Source organism: Dromiciops gliroides, chromosome 3 (genome assembly GCF_019393635.1).
Source record: "Dromiciops gliroides isolate mDroGli1 chromosome 3, mDroGli1.pri, whole genome shotgun sequence".
Taxonomy (NCBI): Eukaryota; Metazoa; Chordata; class Mammalia; order Microbiotheria; family Microbiotheriidae; genus Dromiciops; species Dromiciops gliroides.
The window spans coordinates 302,325,841-302,344,659 of NC_057863.1; the positions used below are offsets into that span (position 1 = coordinate 302,325,841).

Consider the following 18,819-nt stretch of genomic DNA (forward strand, 5'->3'; position numbering starts at 1 on the left):
AGGATATTATATGTGATACACCAGAATTGAACATAAAAAGGCATCCCTGTTATGTATAAAATCTGTGATGTATAAACAGTTTGAGAGGCATAGTTTCTAAGTAATTAATCATTTTATTAATCATGCCAGCAATCATTAATAAAAGGAGTCAAAAACACTCTTGAATGACAAAGACCCCACATGGAACCCACTCAATATATGGAAGAATGCGTGTTCTTGAGGATGGCAACAATTCTGATTGGTTAACAATTAATGAGAATGAATATCATAATGAGAGGTGGACCTGTTCTAATGAGGGGCTAGAAATGAGACTTTGATCGGTCATTTACTTCCAAATCACCCCCAGCCTTGGGCAGTCTAAACAAAGAACCCACGCTTATGCCAGAATTCAACTTAGATTAAATTCTTTGTAAGACTAAGGGGCGACAACTCTACTGCTAAATTTTTGGGAAAGGTCAGGGATCTCCCCAATAATTTGTTATTTAATAATCATTTCTCTTATATCCATCTAAAATACATACGTGTGTGTATATATAGAAATAACCTAAGAAAATGGAGAGTACTTTTTCAGATATGAATCATCAAGAGTAAATTTTCTTTCATTTTTTCAGATACTAATTTTTTTTTAACTCCTGTTTATGCAGATGAGAATGAACTGTTAGGGGGAAAGAACCAGGAGTCTCATGAGAGAGGGGAGGGGATTGACTGCTAGACCAAGGTCTGGGATGAGTTAGAAGAGATCAGTTAATAGCACAAGTAAAGTTATTTGTGTCCAGTATTTGTAGATTTCTTTTTCTCTGTGGGCTGTGATTGTTGAAATTTTCCATTAAATATAAGACATGCTCTAATTTATTTGGGGTATGATGCTTTAAAGGTTTGTTTTGGGGCACAAAGCTTCAAAGAATCATTCACATTATGATACTTGTATTTTGTAGGTCTATGATGATGGAAAATATGTCTATGTAGTAACAGAACTTATGAAAGGAGGTGAACTGCTAGACAAAATTCTTAGACAGAAATTCTTCTCTGAACGAGAGGCTAGTGCTGTCCTATTCACAATAACCAAAACTGTAGAATATCTTCATGCACAAGGGGTAAGTGTTTTAAACATTTTGTGTATGTCTCTAATACCTGTATTCTTTATTGACTTTTCTGTTTTGATATTTAAATTTAGAATTAAAAAGACAAAACTCTTCTGTGATTACAAAGAGTTCTAACTTTATTTACCTGGTTACCTGGTTTGTTCTATTCCTCTTCCTATATATTGATCTGAAAGTAAGACGCAAACTAGTGTTGAATCAGCATCGCTATTTTTAAACCCTAGCCTACATTACAGTGCCCCATTAGAGAGTAGCCAAAACCACCTTACATGACCATAATGTTTTTATTAAGTGAGACCTGGTGCCATAGTTCTTACGTCCCCAGACCCTCGTATATCCCCTAACTGTGAGCCATTGTGTAGAGGGTGAAGCTATCCCTTAAAATAACCTAGAGGCATCCATTGAAATTTACAGCTACTTGGGACTGGACCAAAGGAGTGAAATCTTGACTTAATCTAAAATCTACTCTCTGGCCTTGACCAGGGAAATGTATGACCTTCAGTACATTTAACTCTCACAAACATGTATTGAAAAAGAAAAGACTATAATGCTCATTGGCAAATACTTTTTGAAAGCAACATTCCTTCTGCATCCAGCATTTGCACTCTATTTTCCCTAGCCAGTGTTTAAAATGCCATATTCCTCCTGTGTTTGTAAGGTTTACTAGGCATCTAGAGCCTCTGGTGATAACAGTAAATTTTGGAACCTATTAAGAACATAGAGCTTCATGGGAAGATAATGCATTGACTTTTGAGTGAAATATTTTGATGGAAGTGAATCTTCAGGGTAGTGAGGCTGGAGGGGAGCACTTGTTTGAATTGACTAGACTTCAGGCTTACAATTTGATTGAAAGCACTTGAGAATAATGTTGATTAGACCAAAGGGATTGTTCATAAAAAGGCGGCAGCAATATATGTTGGGATATGGGCAGAGGGGGAGAGAAATCTTTATGCTACCCAAAATCCCTCTACTACTTAATGATAATAAGAAACAGAACCCTATTTTAAGTTGAATTTGGAGTTGCAATATCACAGAAAAGTGTTGTTCTCATTTAGGTTTTTCTTTATTCTAACATTGTTTAGATTTCAAATAACATTAAGAATGTGTCCATTTTGACTTTAGGAATAGAATTATCTCTGAATGAAAATACCAAGTATTCTTTTTTTGTTTGTGGGGCAATGAGGGTTAAGTGACTTGCCCAGAGTCACACAGCTAGTAAGTGTCAAGTATCTCAGGCCAGATTTGAACACAGGTCATCCAGAATCCAGGGCTGGTGCTTTATCCACTGAGCCACCTAGCTGCCCCCAGAAAACACCAAGTATTCTATAGTAGATGGCAAAAAAAAAAAGTTTCTCCTTTTTAAATACAAGAATAAGAACAAAAATAATAATCTGTATCCCAGCAGTAAGAAATTCTTTCAAAATTATGTTAAATGTCTTCCATGTTTTCAGTCTAATTCAGAAGAAAAAAAAATATGTACTCCATCCTTAGTAAATTTTTTTAGATAGCTGTCATTTTATTTTGGAGCAAGTTCATCTCAGAATAAAATTTAGTGTGAAATTATTTTGCTTATATAACATTTGAAACTTATTTTGATATGGGAAATAAATGTTTATCCATTTGAACAAAATAAGTACAGCCAAGCAAAATAAATAACACTTTGACACACTCTGAAAATGTATGCTTCCTTCCACATTTTTTTTAAGTGATACAATTGGGGTTAAGTGACTTACCCAGGGTCACACAGCTAGTAAGTGTTAAGTGTCTGAGGCTGGATTTGAACTCAGGTACTCCTGACTCCAGGGCCAGTGCTTTATTCACTGCACCACCTAGCTGCCCCGCCACATCTATTCTTTACCAGTCTCGACATAAGAGTAGAAAACATTAAGCACTGATCAAAGATCTGAACAAGTCAACAAGCATTCATTAAGTGTTTATTAGTATGTGCCAGGCACTGTGCTAAGTGTTGCGTATAAAAAGAAAAGGGGAATTAAAAAACAGTCCCTGCTCTCAAGGAGTTTATTCTAATGAAGTAGACATAATGAAAAAAAGCATGTACAATAAGATATATACAGGATAAATTGGAAAGATGAATCACAGAAGGAAAAAATCCTTTCATTGTTTTCTTTTTCATTATTGTGGTTGTGTAAATTTTCCTTTTGTTGTTGTTTACCTCATTTATCAGTTTGTAAAAGTTTCCTCAAGTTTCTCTGAATTCTTCATGTTCATCTTATGGTATATAATATTGTCTTGCATTGTTATACCATAGGTTGTTCTACTGTTCCCTACTAAATAGGCAGTTCGTTTTCTTCCTGTTATTTATGTATGTATATAGAAGCTTTTCATTTGTCTTTGACTTTCTTGGGGCATATACTAGTGGTATTTTGTTGTCAAAGAGTACATTTCATAGATGAATGACTTTTCTTTTAAATGCTATATGGTTTTCTAGAACAAATGGACCAATTCACTGTTATACCAAGAGGGTTATTCTATATCCATTCCAACATTTACTAAAAATTTGTGTCATTTGTCATCTTTTGCAATCTGTTGAGTAAAGCCTCAAAGAGTTGTTTGAATTGCCATTTCTCTTATTAGTGATTTGGAGTATGTTTTCATAAGGTTTTAATAGCTTATATTTCTTCATTTGAAAACTATTCATATCCTTTGACCACTTTCTATTCTTATGTTTGTCTCAGTTTTCTACATATCTTGGTTATTAGACATTTATCAGAGATATTTGGTGCAAAGGATTTTCCTCACCAGTTAACTATTTCTCTTCTAATTTTAGGTGTAATGATTTTGTTTTTTCAAAAACTTTACAATTTTATGTAATCAAAATTGTCCATTTATCTTTTAAAATTACATCGCTGTCCCTTTAGTTAAGAAATCTTACCCTTCCCATAGCTCTTTCAGTTCTACATTTTTTTAAAATATGACCTTTTTAATATTTAGGTCATATCTATTTTGAAGCTTATTATGGCATATAGTTCAAGTTCCTGGTCTAAATCCAGCCAGTTTTATTAAATTGAAAGTTCTTACTCTAGTAGTAGATATCCTTGGCTTTATCAGACACTAGACTACAATGTTCAGTGGTTATAGTCTTGAATAGTTACTCTGTTCCATTAATTAACATATCAAGTTTTTTGTAATCACCCCCTAAGCATACTTTTTGGCTGTTTGTGAATGGATTTATGAAATAATAATGAAAACTTTACATTTTCATTTGTATTTCAATTAGGTGGTTCACAGAGACCTGAAACCTAGCAACATTCTCTATGTAGATGAATCTGGTAACCCGGAATCTATTAGAATTTGCGATTTTGGCTTTGCGAAACAGCTACGGGCAGAAAATGGCCTTCTAATGACTCCATGTTATACTGCAAATTTTGTTGCTCCAGAGGTGATTATGATATTATTAATGCCTTGTATAATTTAAGTTTAACAAAACATTTTCAATATTTGTTGTGAAAAGTTCTTTTTTTTTTAGTAATATAACTGGATTGTTTTAATGAAAAATTTAAGCAGAATGACACCCCTTTCTTTTTTGTTTTTGTAAGTACAGTGAATCGTGGTTCTACTACCAACTGTACCACATCTCTAGCCATGAGTTTTTGATCTCTAACAATAATTTCTGTTTTTCTATAAAACATCTCAACTTAGAGTACATGCTCTAGAAAAACTGCCCTTGCCCATTTCTCTATTACTATCAGTGCCATTACCCTGTGTTCCCTCAACCCAAAACTTTGGCATCATTTCTTTCTAGCTCCCACATCCATTTCATTGTCAAATTATAGTAGTTCTTCCTTGTCAGTATCTCTAGATTCTTTACCTTTAGCATTTTCACCACCATCTTCATCCAAATCATCATCTGCTCAGCAAAGACTTTTTACTTCTATTCTCTGCTACATCTCCTCTACTTATCTCTCTATCTCTATTGTATTTCCATTTAAACCTGTTCTGTGTAGAGCTGCTAGAGTATGGTAAATGATGAAATCAGTCAATTAACAAGCATTTATTAAGCATTTATGACCTTGTTCCAGGCATTGTGCTCAAACTCTGGGAATACAAAGAAAATAACTAATAATAATATGTGGCATTGTTATAGATTTACATGTTATTTCATTTGGTCCTCACAGCAACTGTGAGGTAGGTGCGGTTACTAGCCCCATTTTACAGATGAGGAAACTGAGGCTGATTGCGGTTAAATGACTTGCCCAAGGTCACAAAACTAGTAAGTAAATATCTTAGGCAGGACTCAAACTCAAGTCTTCTAAGTACAGAATTCTATCTACTGAACCACCAAACTATAGTAATATTAATACAAGAAGGAAGGAGGAAAAGGGGAAGATGATAGCTAGCATTTCTATAGTACTTTAAGGTTTGCAAAATGCTTTACAAAAACAATATATGGTTTTTTTTTTCTTTTAAAAAAACCCTGGAAGGTAAGGTACTGTTGTTATCCCCATTTTACAGATGAGGAAACAGGTATAGAGAGGTTAAGTGACTTGCCCAGGGTCACAGCCAGTAAGTATATGAGGCTGGATTTAAACTTAGGTCTTCCTGACTCTAAGCTCAGTGCTCTACCCACTGTGCTGTCCAGCTGCTTGAACTTAGAGTGTTTCCCTAGTATATCAACTCCAGAATTCTCTGTCTGGCCTTCAGAACTCTACTTGTGTATTGAACTTCTAATTGTTCCTCAACATATGTTTTCTGCTTCAGCTAAGCAGATCTGCTTGTCATTCCTTTCACATTACTTACTTACTTCCAACCTCTGTGGCTTTGTCTATTTTCTAAAGCGTATTCCTTTCTTTATACTAATACATTATCCTCCCATTCTTCAAAACCCAACCCTAAATTCACAGCCTCCAGAAATTCTTCCCTTTATAACCACCTACAGTCTAATTATCTATAGCTCCAAGAAGGAAGGAAGCCTTTTGGAGAAAGGACATTGTCATTCATATATATGTATCTTTCCATAGTACTTGGTTGATACTGATCTCTACTGTACACAATAGTGTTAACTATTAGAATCAAAATTAGTTTAAATCGAACTTTGTGACACTGGTGATGAAGGACAGCAGCATAGATAGATGGCAAACAGATTAATTAGTCATAGTACATCAGGTGTTTTTTCTATGTAGCTTTGTTTCAAGGAAGGTATGTCCATGACAAATCTAATTTTAACCAAAAAAATATATATTATCTAAATCTTAACAGAGTTCTCTGAATTATTAGTATTAGCTTTCTTTTTGCAGGTTTTAAAAAGACAGGGGTATGATGCTGCATGTGATATATGGAGCCTTGGTGTTCTTCTTTATACGATGCTTACTGGGTGAGTTCCTATGTCTGTCATAAATGTTTCTTTGCCCTTTATCATTGCTATGCATTTCAAGTTTAATTTAGGCCTTTAAAAAAAAAACTTGGACTTATTTTTCCTCTAGAAGGTAGTTTATTTTTGTGTGTATGAAATCTTTATTGATATCACATCTGTAATTAGACCATCCTTCATGATTTTCTATGGAATGTCTACCTGGCTTATGTTAATTTCCCATATTTAATTATACATACTGTATGTTACATCTTCCTTGAATAAACATTTCAAGTTTGGTGTAAATATATATATACTATTTCAGGATGCTTTGGTCTATGATGTTTTTTATGTCTGGAAAAGGATTTTTAATTTATTGTACATGTGTAAAAGTTCTTGAATTGATAATGTTGTTTGTTACAAGACTGGGAGAAAACTTGGATTTTTTAAAATCTTAATTTCTGTTCCCATTTTTATTAGCTGGTGTAGTATAGTACAAATAATACTGAATTTGGATCCAAGTGACATGGAGTCACAGTTCAGGTGTGTCACTTTATACGTTATATGATCGTGGTCAAGTCACTTTGCTTCTCTGTACCTCAGGGTTCTCATCTGTAAAATGTTTTGTTTTTTGGTTTTTTGGTTTTGTGGGGCAATGGGGGTTAAGTGACTTGCCCAGGGTCACACAGCCAGTCAGTGTCAAGTGTCTGAAGCCGGATTTGAACTCAGGAACTCCTGAATCCAGGGCCGGTGTTTTATCCACTGAGCCACCTAGCTGCCCCTCATCTGTAAAATGAAAAGTTAGATGGAATTATCTCTAAGGTCTAATGCTCTGTGATTTTGTCTTTACATGGAACTTTCTGTTGTTTGTTAAATGCTAGTTACACAGTAAACTGGCTTTACATTGTGAAGAAATCTAAATCCAGTGAATAATCACCAGTTATCCACAGCTTTTTAGTCACTAATATCCTACCCTCACTTTCATATACTAATTAATGGTGACAAACTTTATATCCCAGCAATACAACTATCTAGCCATTTGGGCACAATTTTTAAAACATTTTTTGTTTATTGAGCAATTGGACCTATGGAGAGCTTAGAAAATTCAAGAATAACAGACTTCATAGAAGTGACCCTATAAGTCTTTTATTAATCTTTTAAAAAAAAAAAAGGAAAGTTGGTTTTGCTTGAAAGATAATTAACTCTTTTCAACTTATACCTTTACTTCTTATTTATGAAGCTTAAATTTTAGGTTAGTGTTTAGAGCTGCAGGAACCTTAGAGAATATAAGTCTAAATCTCATTTTACAAGAGAGAAAATTGAGTCACAAAGAGATTAAGTGATTTACCCCAAGTCACACAAGTAAGTATATACAGGTAGATAGATTGTTGTTGTTGTTGTTGTTGTTCAATCGTTTTTCAGTCTTATCTGATTCTTCATGACCCCTGGAGTGGTTTGCCATTTCCTTCTCCAGCTCATTTTACAGATGAGGAAATTGAGGCAAACAGGGATAAGTGACTTGCCCAGGGTTACACAGATATTAAGTGTCTGAGGTCAGATTTGAACTCAGCAAAGTGAGTCTTCCTGACTTTTGTCCTGGCACTCTATCCACTGCTTCACCTTGCTGCCAAACATATGTAGATTAATAGATAGATATCTCTATAGGCATATCTATCTATAAAATGAGAAATCAGGTTGAGGTCCTCTGTCTCCAATACTTAAGACAAAGTATACAGTGCTGCTAGTAGTTTTTGTTTGAGCAATATCTAACCTTGATTATATTTGTGCAGTACAGGAAAAAGTAACATTATAAGCAAGTCACATTTTAATTTTATTGTAAATTAGCTACACTCCATTTGCAAATGGTCCTGATGATACCCCAGAAGAGATACTGGCACGAATAGGCAGTGGAAAGTTCTCACTCAGTGGTGGTTATTGGAATTCCGTTTCAGACACAGCAAAGGTAATTTTATATTTATATAATTTCACATTTGTCTTAGGTTACTTGTTCATATAAACATTATGAAAAGGATATTGAGAATATTAAGGTTCTTGAAAAAGTTGGATATACCCATTCCTTGCTACCTTCTCTCTCCTGAACCCCTTAGAGTCCAGCTTCCACACACTGCCACTCACACCACCCACAATTCCATTGAAATTTCTCCATCAAAGCTTGATAGTGGCATACAAATGCAACGACATTTTCCAGTCTTCATCTCACTGGAATATTTTGTACTGTTGACAACCCTCTATTTCTGAATTTAATTTCTTTACATGACTTCTGAAGGAACTATGGCTTTCCTGGTTCTTTTAATGTTTCCATGTCTTCCTCACCCATTAAGAAGGTTGTTCAAAGTTCTGTCCTTGACTCACTTGAACTACTTTCATTTTTTTGTATGTTCCCCCTTAGGAATTTTATATTTTTGTGGTTATCACCTCTACATAGGTGACTAAAAAGCCTTTTATCCCATGATCTTTCTCTGGAGCTTCTTACCCATATTGTGGAGGGCCTTACATGACAGGCTCAGGAATTTATCACAACTATTTGATGCTCTATCCTATTCATGCAGTTTGATCCTGTTTCACATTATGTCACCCTAATTTCTTGATTTTTCTTACTAAAGAACAGTAGGACCCCTGATAATTCCCTAAATTCAATGTTACTAAAAACAGTGACTACTTTACCATTGATACCCAACTTATAATTCCCCTTTTTTAGGGAATTCATCTTTTTTATTTTACGGCCTTCTGGTCCCATAGCCTTTGTAGTTAGGAGAGGTGCATTCTATTATTCCCCTAAAGTCTGTAACATGGACTGATTCATCTTCAAATTAACTACTAAATCTCCTAAGCACCCTATATTATCATCTGTGAGAGAACATTACCATTGCAGCCAGTTTAACAGAGGTGTATGAAAATAATATGTTCCTACTGTGATGGGTAAAACTAAATGTGTGTGGTCACCTGACCTGTAAAGCTAGCTAGGATTTACTTAGAAATTAGAAGCTTCAACAACAGTTTAGGCATTAAGCATTTATTAAAGTATATTAGAAGTTAGCAAAGAGAGAACATGTGTCTCTGAAAGAATAGGAAAACCTGTCTACCCTAAAGGAGAAATCAAAGTTCAACCTGGCCTGGTTCTTCTGCCACCACCACGAGGTTCTAGCAACCAATTGACAAAACGAACAGTCTTACACACTGCTTCAAGCTGATTGGTTGAGGGTGGTCTCATGTTGATGTGAGGTAACTTCTGGACACTGAATTAACCCGTACTCTCTCAGCAGGGGACCCCTGGTAATAATATTCTCACACTACCAAGTTGTCATGCTTTTGTGTTGTTTTTCAAGCAATTGAGCCAGGGCTTGAGTTCTGCTGCCTTCTTAAATTTACCCAGAGCCTAGCAAACCTAAAGAGTGATCAAAATAACCCTTCCTCTCAGGCTTCCAACCCCTTTCTTCTTCTCACACAGCAGTCCCCTTAATTCAGGCCTCACCATCTCTAAAATATCAATTAGGAAGATGTTACAATATTGTAGCATCTTTCTAATTGAGATTTTTGTCTCAAGACTCTTAACACTGCAGTCTATCCTTAACACTGCCACGAAAGTAATTTTCCTTTAGCACAAATACAACCATGTGACTCCCCTACTCAACTCCAGTGACTTGCCTCCAGAATAAAATATAAACTCCCTTTAGCTTTTAAAGCCCCACAGGCCCTGGACCTCTCCTTCCAGCCTTGTTGGACATTACTGCCCTTCCTTTATAAGTACTTGTTATTTTCTTTCTTGCACACATGGATTATTGCATTCTTTGTACTTGTATCTCCAGAATCTGACATAGAGTGGGCTCTTAATAAGTACTTGTTGATTGAATCTTGGATGTATATGCTGTAATTGTACACTAAAGAATGACAGCTCTAAAATATATCTATATCTTTGCTTGATTTCACAAATATTTCCTGCTTGCAACTATATTGTGATCCTTGTATTTCTGCCACCGTCTGCCTACTCTGCTGTTATTCATGTTGGCAAATGAAGCTAGTTATATAGTGGCCCACTTCTTGACTATTTTTGTTAGATATTTGTCTAATATTAACTGGTATTAAGCTGCTCCTTTTATTCCTCTCTGATACTTCATCAGACTCACCACATTGACTATTCTACAAATCAGTCCTCGCCCTTTCCCCAATCAATAGAGAACCACCCCAATACTTAACTGAAAAAATAGAGGCCATTCACCATCTTCTCCTCTATATATCAGAATCCCTTGTTATCTAGTATTTCCTCCTTTGCTCCAGTCTCTGATGATTAAGTGGCTGTTCTCCTCAACCAAGGCCAGTGTGTTCCTTTGGTCCCATCTTCTCCCAAAAAATTACCCTTACCGTCCTTCCCTTTCTTCTCTCTTACCAATCTTCAATCAAAGTGTTCCAGGATTTGAGAGGTGAAGGTACCTCCACAGCAACCTGACTCATTCATGAAAGGAATTCCCGCTATAACCCAAATATACCCAAATAATCTCTTCCTGTCTTTTGGTTCTTTTCCATCCTTGTGGTCTGTCTCCCCATCCTTAAAAACCACTCACTGAACCCTAACCTCTTTTTCTCCAACTTCTAGAAAAAGCTGTCTACAAAGATTGCCTGCTCTTCCTCTCCTCTCACTCCTCAACCATCTTCAGTCTGGCTTCTGACTTCATCATTCAACTGACTGCTCTCTCCAAAGTTACTGATGATTTTTTAACTGATGCAATTAATATTTTTTTCTTGATCCCGATCCTTTTTTTATCTCTGCTAAATTAGACAATGCTGACCACCTTGCCCCTTTGATGCTCTCTCCTTTCAGGGTTTATGTAAGACTTCTTAGACTTGGCTTTCCTCCTACTTGATTGACTGTTCATTGTCAGTCTCCTTTCATAGGTAATCAGTTCTGTTACATCCCCTAATTGTGTATGTGTGTTCCCTAAGGCTCTGTCCTGAACCTTCCTCATTTCTCTTTTTATACTCTTAAAGGCAAGATTTAAGTTTATTTTATTATGATTACAGGATCTTGTTTCAAAGATGCTTCATGTAGATCCACATCAAAGATTAACTGCTGCCCTTGTACTTAGACATCCCTGGATAGTTCACTGGGACCAGTTGCCTCAATACCAGCTAAACAGACAAGATGCTCCACACCTAGTAAAGGTAAATTTGCTATTATGATTTACTGTTTTTAAGACTTGGTCCGGGAGACACTGATGACTAAATAAAGATTTTGAGAGATTCTTGCTGTCTTCTCCCTCCACTCTTCCGTTGTTGTAGAATATCTGCCCTCCATTGAAGATTCCTGGTGGGAGCTATCTCAATAAATTATGAGTGAACAAGAAAAGAAAAAAAAAAGAAAAATTTAACTTAAAAATTAACTTAGAAACAGAAGAAAGATTAAAAAAAGACAGGACAGCTTTGAAAGTCACATTTATTTATTTTAAAAGAAAAGTTAGCTATTTCAGTGTTTCATGTACAAGGCTTTTTTTCTATCCTATGAATTTTTCTGTCCTATGAAACTTCCTTTTTTTTATATAGGTGTTTGTTAAGTTCAGAATCTTCAAAATTCACAAAAAAACAAAAAGGGGGGGTTAGGTGTACTTTAAATTTAAAATAAATAGTGAATGTTTTTGGATTTCCTGATGCACTTCTTATGCTTAAATTTGGCTCTTGTGAAATGGAATAGTCCTAACTCTAGCCAAAGTTAGTTTTATAAATTAATGAAATTTGAATTAAATAAAATCATATTTAAGCTTTCCTCAGTGGGTAAAATTAGTTTCCTTTCTTTTTTAAATGGCATTAAGTTTCATTTACTGGTTGTAATAAAATGAAAGAATGTGAGATTGTCTGACATAATAAAGATTGCTTCTAGCTTTATAGAAACAAAACTGTTTATGAGAAGAACCATTAACTTTGCTCTTGGCAACTACTGGGACCCTAGCTCCTCCATCTGCTATTTAAATGGCTAATCTGTACTCTCCGGTGGAAGTCTCTGAAGAAACCTTAGGTCTATTCACATAGTAGTAGTATGATACAGGTTCTCCCCTAAGAAAAAATAACCACAAATTACTGCTGCTTCTAAGATTGTGGAATTGTAGAAAGTTCGTGCCCTTAATTCTTTTTTCTTTTTTTTTTTTTTGATGGTTAAAAAATTTGGGTTTTATTTTTATTTTATTTGCTAAATAATACTGACAAAAATTATTTTTGAAGGCAGGGCTTGAATGATTTAGTTTTGATCCATTTATTTAAAGGGGGGGAAGGGGAAGAGATCATGGCCAAAAAAAAAATTATTAAAAATTAGTTTAACCCCCAGACTCTAGCCAGTTTCATGGGAGCTATCCTCAACCCACTCTGTGCCTTATGCCCTTTTGGTTTGGGGTTTTGTTTTTTTTTTGGTGGGGGGAGGCAGGGCAATGGGGGTTAAGTGGCTTGCCCAGGGTCACACAGCTAGTAAATCTCAAGTGCCTAAGGCCAGATTTGAACTCAGGTACTCCTGAATCCAGGACTGGTGCTTTATCCACTTCGCCACCTAGCCGCCCCATGCCCTTAATTCTTGTTTGTTTGGTTGGTTTTTGGGGGGTTTTTTACAGGGCAATGGGGGTTAAGTGACTTGCCCAGGATCACACAGCTAGTAAGTGTCAAGTGTCTGAGGCCGGATTTGAACTCAGGTACTCCTGAATCCAGGGCCGGTACTTGATCTTCCATTGTTAGCCTGGTGGTTTATTTTATTCATACACTTAATATAATTCAACTAAATGTAGCATATGAAGAGATTTGGATGCATTTTGTATTTTTTGTATTTGGTATACAACTGATTTGTTCTGTAATCCATATACTGCATTGATTGTTTTCTTTTTTTACACCTTTAGGGTGCTATGGCAGCTACATATTCTGCTCTAAACCGCAACCAGTCACCAGTTTTGGAACCAGTAGGCCGCTCTACACTTGCTCAGCGGAGAGGTATTAAAAAAATTACCTCAACAGCCCTCTGAAGTGACCTCAACCATTTATTTGGTACCATGGTATAAGATGATAGCACAAATCATGGCAACAGGTAGCACATACCTGAGAGATACCTGCAAGCACACACTGTCCCAGCTGGTACCCATAATGCTGCTGCTCCTGCTGCTCCTGCTTTCATCTGTTTTCGCTTTAAATGATTGTTGGCAAGTTAGACTTTTCTGGAGCTTTGGATGGAATGAAAAATGGAAATAATGAAGATATGTTCACTGAATCAACCAGAAGAATCATGAACACCACCTCTGTCATTAAACAAATATATATACACATATATGTTTATATGTGTGTATATATAATATAAATATATATACATATATACATACACACACTGAATAATAAAGTACTCTCTACCATATAGCATTATTTTTATAGGGAATATTTCTTGTCCCCCAAAATATTCTTTGTTACTTATAAGGATGGACAGTTTCTGTTAAGCACTTAACTTAAACAATCCGTTTATATTAGCACTGTATCCTTTGTGCCATCCAACATTTTGTATGTTTTTGTAAACAATTCATATACAGTACATTTCTGTACTGCTTTCTTTAATGTATACATGCCTTGTTTAACTTGGACCTTATTATGAATCAATTTGACAATTAAATCTGGTTAAGCAGTTCACCTGGATTAATCAGTATTGTTGGATAGCTCGAAAATTGCCTGATTGCTGAACAGCCATTGAATGTAATACTATGATCTTGTATAAACCCTTCCTCATGTCTATGTCACTGATTTTGTTCTTAAAGTGAGGTGCACTGTCATGCAAATCTAGGGAGCTTTTGTGATAGGACAAGTCAAAATAGTGCGTTGTCGTTTATGTGTGGCATGGTGTCAAGAATATGCCAGAAAGTAAGCCTATCCACTTTGCAACTTTTTTGGTTTGGTTTGGTTTGGTTTGGTTTGGTTTGGTTTGTTTCTTAATTAAGAAATCTTCCCCCTTGCACTTTTTAATCATGAGTGGCATTGGTTAATATTGGTTGTTTGTAGTTTAATTTTTGTTTTAAATTTTATTTGGGAGTTGTAACTGTTTAGTGAGAGAATTGGATAAGAAAAGATCATCAAAAACTCAAGTGTCCATTGTAGCTATGATATTAGGTACTGGTTTGAAATTGATATATAAATCACTGCTCTTCATGTGAAATTGAACTTAACCCTTATCCTATAGCAAAAAGTATTCTTGACCGTCCAGTATTGAGTTGGAAAGATAAAATAGGAATTAGTTTATCTTTACGAATGATTTTATGTACTCCTGAATACCTGGAGTCAGAATCTTCCTCGTCAGAGATATAATTTGGCGGGTATTATTATTTTGGTTCACCATTGAAATTTGTGCAAATGTTGCATATGTGAGGTGTCACATAGAGATCTCTTCCAGAATACCAGATGTCATTATATATGTTTGTTTTGCAAATGTCACTGTTACAGACCTTGATAGTGCTTAATTAACTCACTTCCCTTTCTACTATTAGCTAATTAATTATATGTATTATGAAATATAATTGTGCAAGGAAGAAATAAGCTAATTTACCTCATTCTGAATATGCTTAGTTAAACCTTATACACTAAGCCATATAAATCAGAAACTTCCTGCCAAAAGCTTTAAATATTATATGAGTACAAAACAAGAAGGCTTTGGTTTGGTTTATCTAAACATCTTATGGAAGCTGCTTATCATGCCTTAAATTTGTGAGCTAGCCTATTAATTGATGTCCTGTAGATTTGAAGATAGGAATATCAAGAACAGAAATAAGACTAGGTTTTGTATAAATTGTGTAGTTCTTAATGATTTTTAATTAAGGAGAAATAACACTGTTTCAGTAACATCTATAGATTGGAAGTGAGTTAAATGGCAAGGATTAAAACTAAATAAGAAAGATAATTGCTGAATTACCCCAAGTTATCCAGAATGGTTATCAGAAATCAAATAGAATAAGATTTAATAATATAATATAACATAGGTGGTACACCAGAAAGAAGCTTTGAAGTTCCTGAAGTATTTAGCATAGTTAATGCTGATATCTAGGAAAGTATTCATGTTTTCTCCATTGCCTGGAAAGAAGAAATATTTTTCATTGATCTTGATTGAACTAATAATAAGCATGACTCACATTGACATCCATTAATATTGTTTCTTTTAAGTTATGGTTATGATTTGGGGAAGGACAAGATATAATTCAGGCAGAGTATTTTGTTTAAACTCAAGTTATTTTACTGACTAAAATTTAAGAGGCAATTATCAACCAAAATTTTCCAAAATGTTACAAATGATCCAGTCTGACCCTTTCATTTTGCAAATGAGGAAACAAGTCCAGAAAAGGTAAAGCCTGAATTTCCCTCACTGTGAAAAGGTTAGGCCCTTTCAGCTTTAAGGTTCTGTGATTTGAAATAACCTGTTCAAGGTCACAGAGCTGTTGTAGCTGAGCTATGTAAAATCCAGGGAAACTGGTATGATGAAAAGAGCCCTGAATTTGAAGTCAGAAGAGTTCTGCCTTTTTTTTTTTAACCTGTGAGATTTGTCACCTCTCTGGGCCTCATTTATTTACCTTATCTGTAAATTGAAGGGGATGTGTTAGATGACCTAGGATCCACTAAAAGTTCATTCCAACCCTAGAATCTTAAGACTTCTTAATCCATTAAATCTTATACCATATCATGCTATCTTCCCTACATCTTGCCACTTGATAAATAGTTAAAATTTTCTTAGGATTAGCATTCATTCAACAATTATTTATTGAATACCTATTATCTTCTGAGGCACAGATTAATAAAAGTGCCTGCCCTCAGGGAGCTCATAGCTGAGAAGGGAGACTATGTACACAAATGACTATAATACAAAGTATACACTCTGCATTATTGAATATTCTGATTTTAGTATTATCAAAGAAGTGTGATCTTACCTGCTAGATTTAGATAAACTGTCTTACTCTGTAAATAGCAATTCAAATAATCATAAAGTTATCACAATTGATTAAAAAGCAGGTTATGAAAATAATTCAGGGCCCATTCTTTATTAATTGCCATGAATCAAGTTCTTCCACCTTTCTCTAGTTACTGTATTAACATAGACATTTAATCTTATCTCCCTTACCAAGTAAGCTGTCATTTAGAATCTACAAGGTAATGTTCCATTTTGGAAAAGCTGCTTTTTTTGTCTTGAGTTGCCAGTTACTAGAAAGCATCTGTTAGGTATCCAAAGTGATAGTAATTTAACATTAAACCCCCACCCCACCCCCAATCATTCTAAAGATTATTTGGAGCACATCCATCATTCATTTTGTTGTTTTCTTTTTTTAAGAAATTATATTCAAATTAAGATTTTTTTCCAAATTGCTTTTAACTTTTTCTGGTTTATTAGAGATATTAGGCAACACATCCAAGTATTTTCTAGTTAAAAGTGTATAATTGTATTATGACTATTTCCAGGATTGGTTTTGTGCTTGTCCCAGAAAGTCTCAGTCCTACCAGGTCTGTCACTGTGGTAGATGGAGCTCCTTGTGACTAACAGGTTAAGTTTAAGCTTTGATCCATGTAATTTTAAATTCAAAGACTAGGTTATGTGTGTTAACAGATTAATACTTAAATCAGTATTGTGATTGCAGTTAATAAGTAAGTTAGTCCTCTTTATCTCCAGGGTGCTTATATTTTGCTAATCTTAAGTGAGAATTTGTGGAGATCTCTTAATGAAGGAATAAAATGAGGTTATTAGTCCCTGTGAAATTCTGCAGATCCACATATAACCACTCTTTTTCCACTTGATGGATCTGTATAGCTATGCCAGACAAGCAGAGCAGTCAGAAACAACTTAGTGCTATTTCTATCTATGGAATTTTATGTAGTGTGCTTTGAAAAAACAGTTTTTCATTTGGTTCCTTTGTGACACAATGCATCTCAAAGAAATCAAATGACTGAGCAACTTTGTTTTCTTAAACCTGGGATCTCAATCTCTTCTTCATCACTTTGTTTTGACTAGTCTTTTAACTGTTTAAAAGGAATACTAAGGGTTGGGATGAGAGCCTCCCTCCTACCTCTTAAGGCACTTTTCTCATGACTGCCACATAACCTTGAAGTTTATAATCAACAGTTTGGGGTTTTGTCCTGGTGATTACTACCAGATCTTTTAGCAGAGTGCAAGTAGAGGTTATTAGACAAGGAAAAATGGATATAATTCACATAAGAACCTCAAACAAAACTTTAGAGCTAAGTTGCCAGTTGTTATATGTAAGTAAGTGTATGAGAGAAGATAGAGAGGCTGGCTATAATACTAAGTAGATTAGTTCTTTAATCTAGTGGGGTGAAGATGTTTACTTCTATTGTTATCATTAGAGTATTGAACAAAACGCATACTGAGCATTTTCAACTGATGTATTTAAAACAAAATTTTAAATACAAAGCAAGGACATAAGAATATAGCTTGTTTTGTTTTAACTTAGTAAATGTAGTTAGTTTACAGTACCTCTAAAGCTTTGCTTCTTTATTTGGAAGAAAAAAAGAAGCTTCATGGTATGCCATTCCTTGGTAAGTTTAAAGATTATTGGGTGATGAGTTTTAACTCAAAAATGATGTAAATTTATTAGCTTTATCTTAGCTCTTATCCTAATCAAAAAAGGAGGTGTATACATGAGGGATGTAATTATTTTGCAGTTTTTGCTGGGGGAGGAGGGGTTGGGGTGGGTATGTACTTTAACGGTTTTTAAAAAAGAGAAAAATCAGATAAATATTTTTCTACTATTATATGATTATTCTTTATACTAGTTTCTCTAGTATGGCATGCCAGGAAGCCCAGGGTACTATATCATGAATTAATAATGTATTGTACCTTTTATTAGGCAGTTAAAGTAGCATCAGATGCTTGGCACTACTGCCATAATTATGAAATGCTCATAAAAGATCAAATATTACTGAACAATTTAAATGATTAAATTATTCCCAAGTCTGATCTAGGAAATTTTCCAATCATATTGTTAATGTGTAATCTAAGCTATTTCAGTTGTATACATGAACAGTCCTGGAAAGATGTTGCTTGTATTCCTGGCATAAGTCGTCAGGTTTTGTAATCTTTAAAAGAAATGAAAATTTATACAATGAATAAACTTTCAAATACATATATACACATATACATGCCACCTTTTTCACATACTTTTAATTAATGTATGCCAGTTGGATAACAGCATGTCATCTTAAATTAAGGTTCTCTCTCTCTTAAACTCCTATCTGTGAAACTGGGTTTCTAAGGTTTGAATATATAACCTGCCAGGAATATGCAGAAGCTTATTGAGTAAATCTCATAAGATAATCATTCAGTGACACATTTTACATTTCATTGGGTAGATTTACGTCACTTAGAACATCTAGTGGGGGTTTTTAGGTCAATGG

General features: G+C 34.8%; 1 protein-coding gene across 3 annotated transcripts in view; it reads left to right on the forward strand.

Moving 5' to 3' along the window:
• Positions 1–18,560, forward strand: part of RPS6KA3 (ribosomal protein S6 kinase A3) — a 101,394-nt gene extending 82,834 nt beyond the window's left edge. For all 3 annotated transcript variants that reach the window (XM_043992375.1, XM_043992376.1, XM_043992374.1), the window contains 6 exons: positions 936–1,094; positions 4,339–4,500; positions 6,356–6,432; positions 8,254–8,371; positions 11,446–11,586; positions 13,296–18,560. In XM_043992375.1, the coding sequence (XP_043848310.1) occupies positions 936–1,094; positions 4,339–4,500; positions 6,356–6,432; positions 8,254–8,371; positions 11,446–11,586; positions 13,296–13,418 (780 nt within the window). In that variant the 3' untranslated portion in view covers positions 13,419–18,560. The remainder of the gene's footprint in view (positions 1–935; positions 1,095–4,338; positions 4,501–6,355; positions 6,433–8,253; positions 8,372–11,445; positions 11,587–13,295) is intronic.
• Positions 18,561–18,819: the final 259 nt, after the last annotated feature.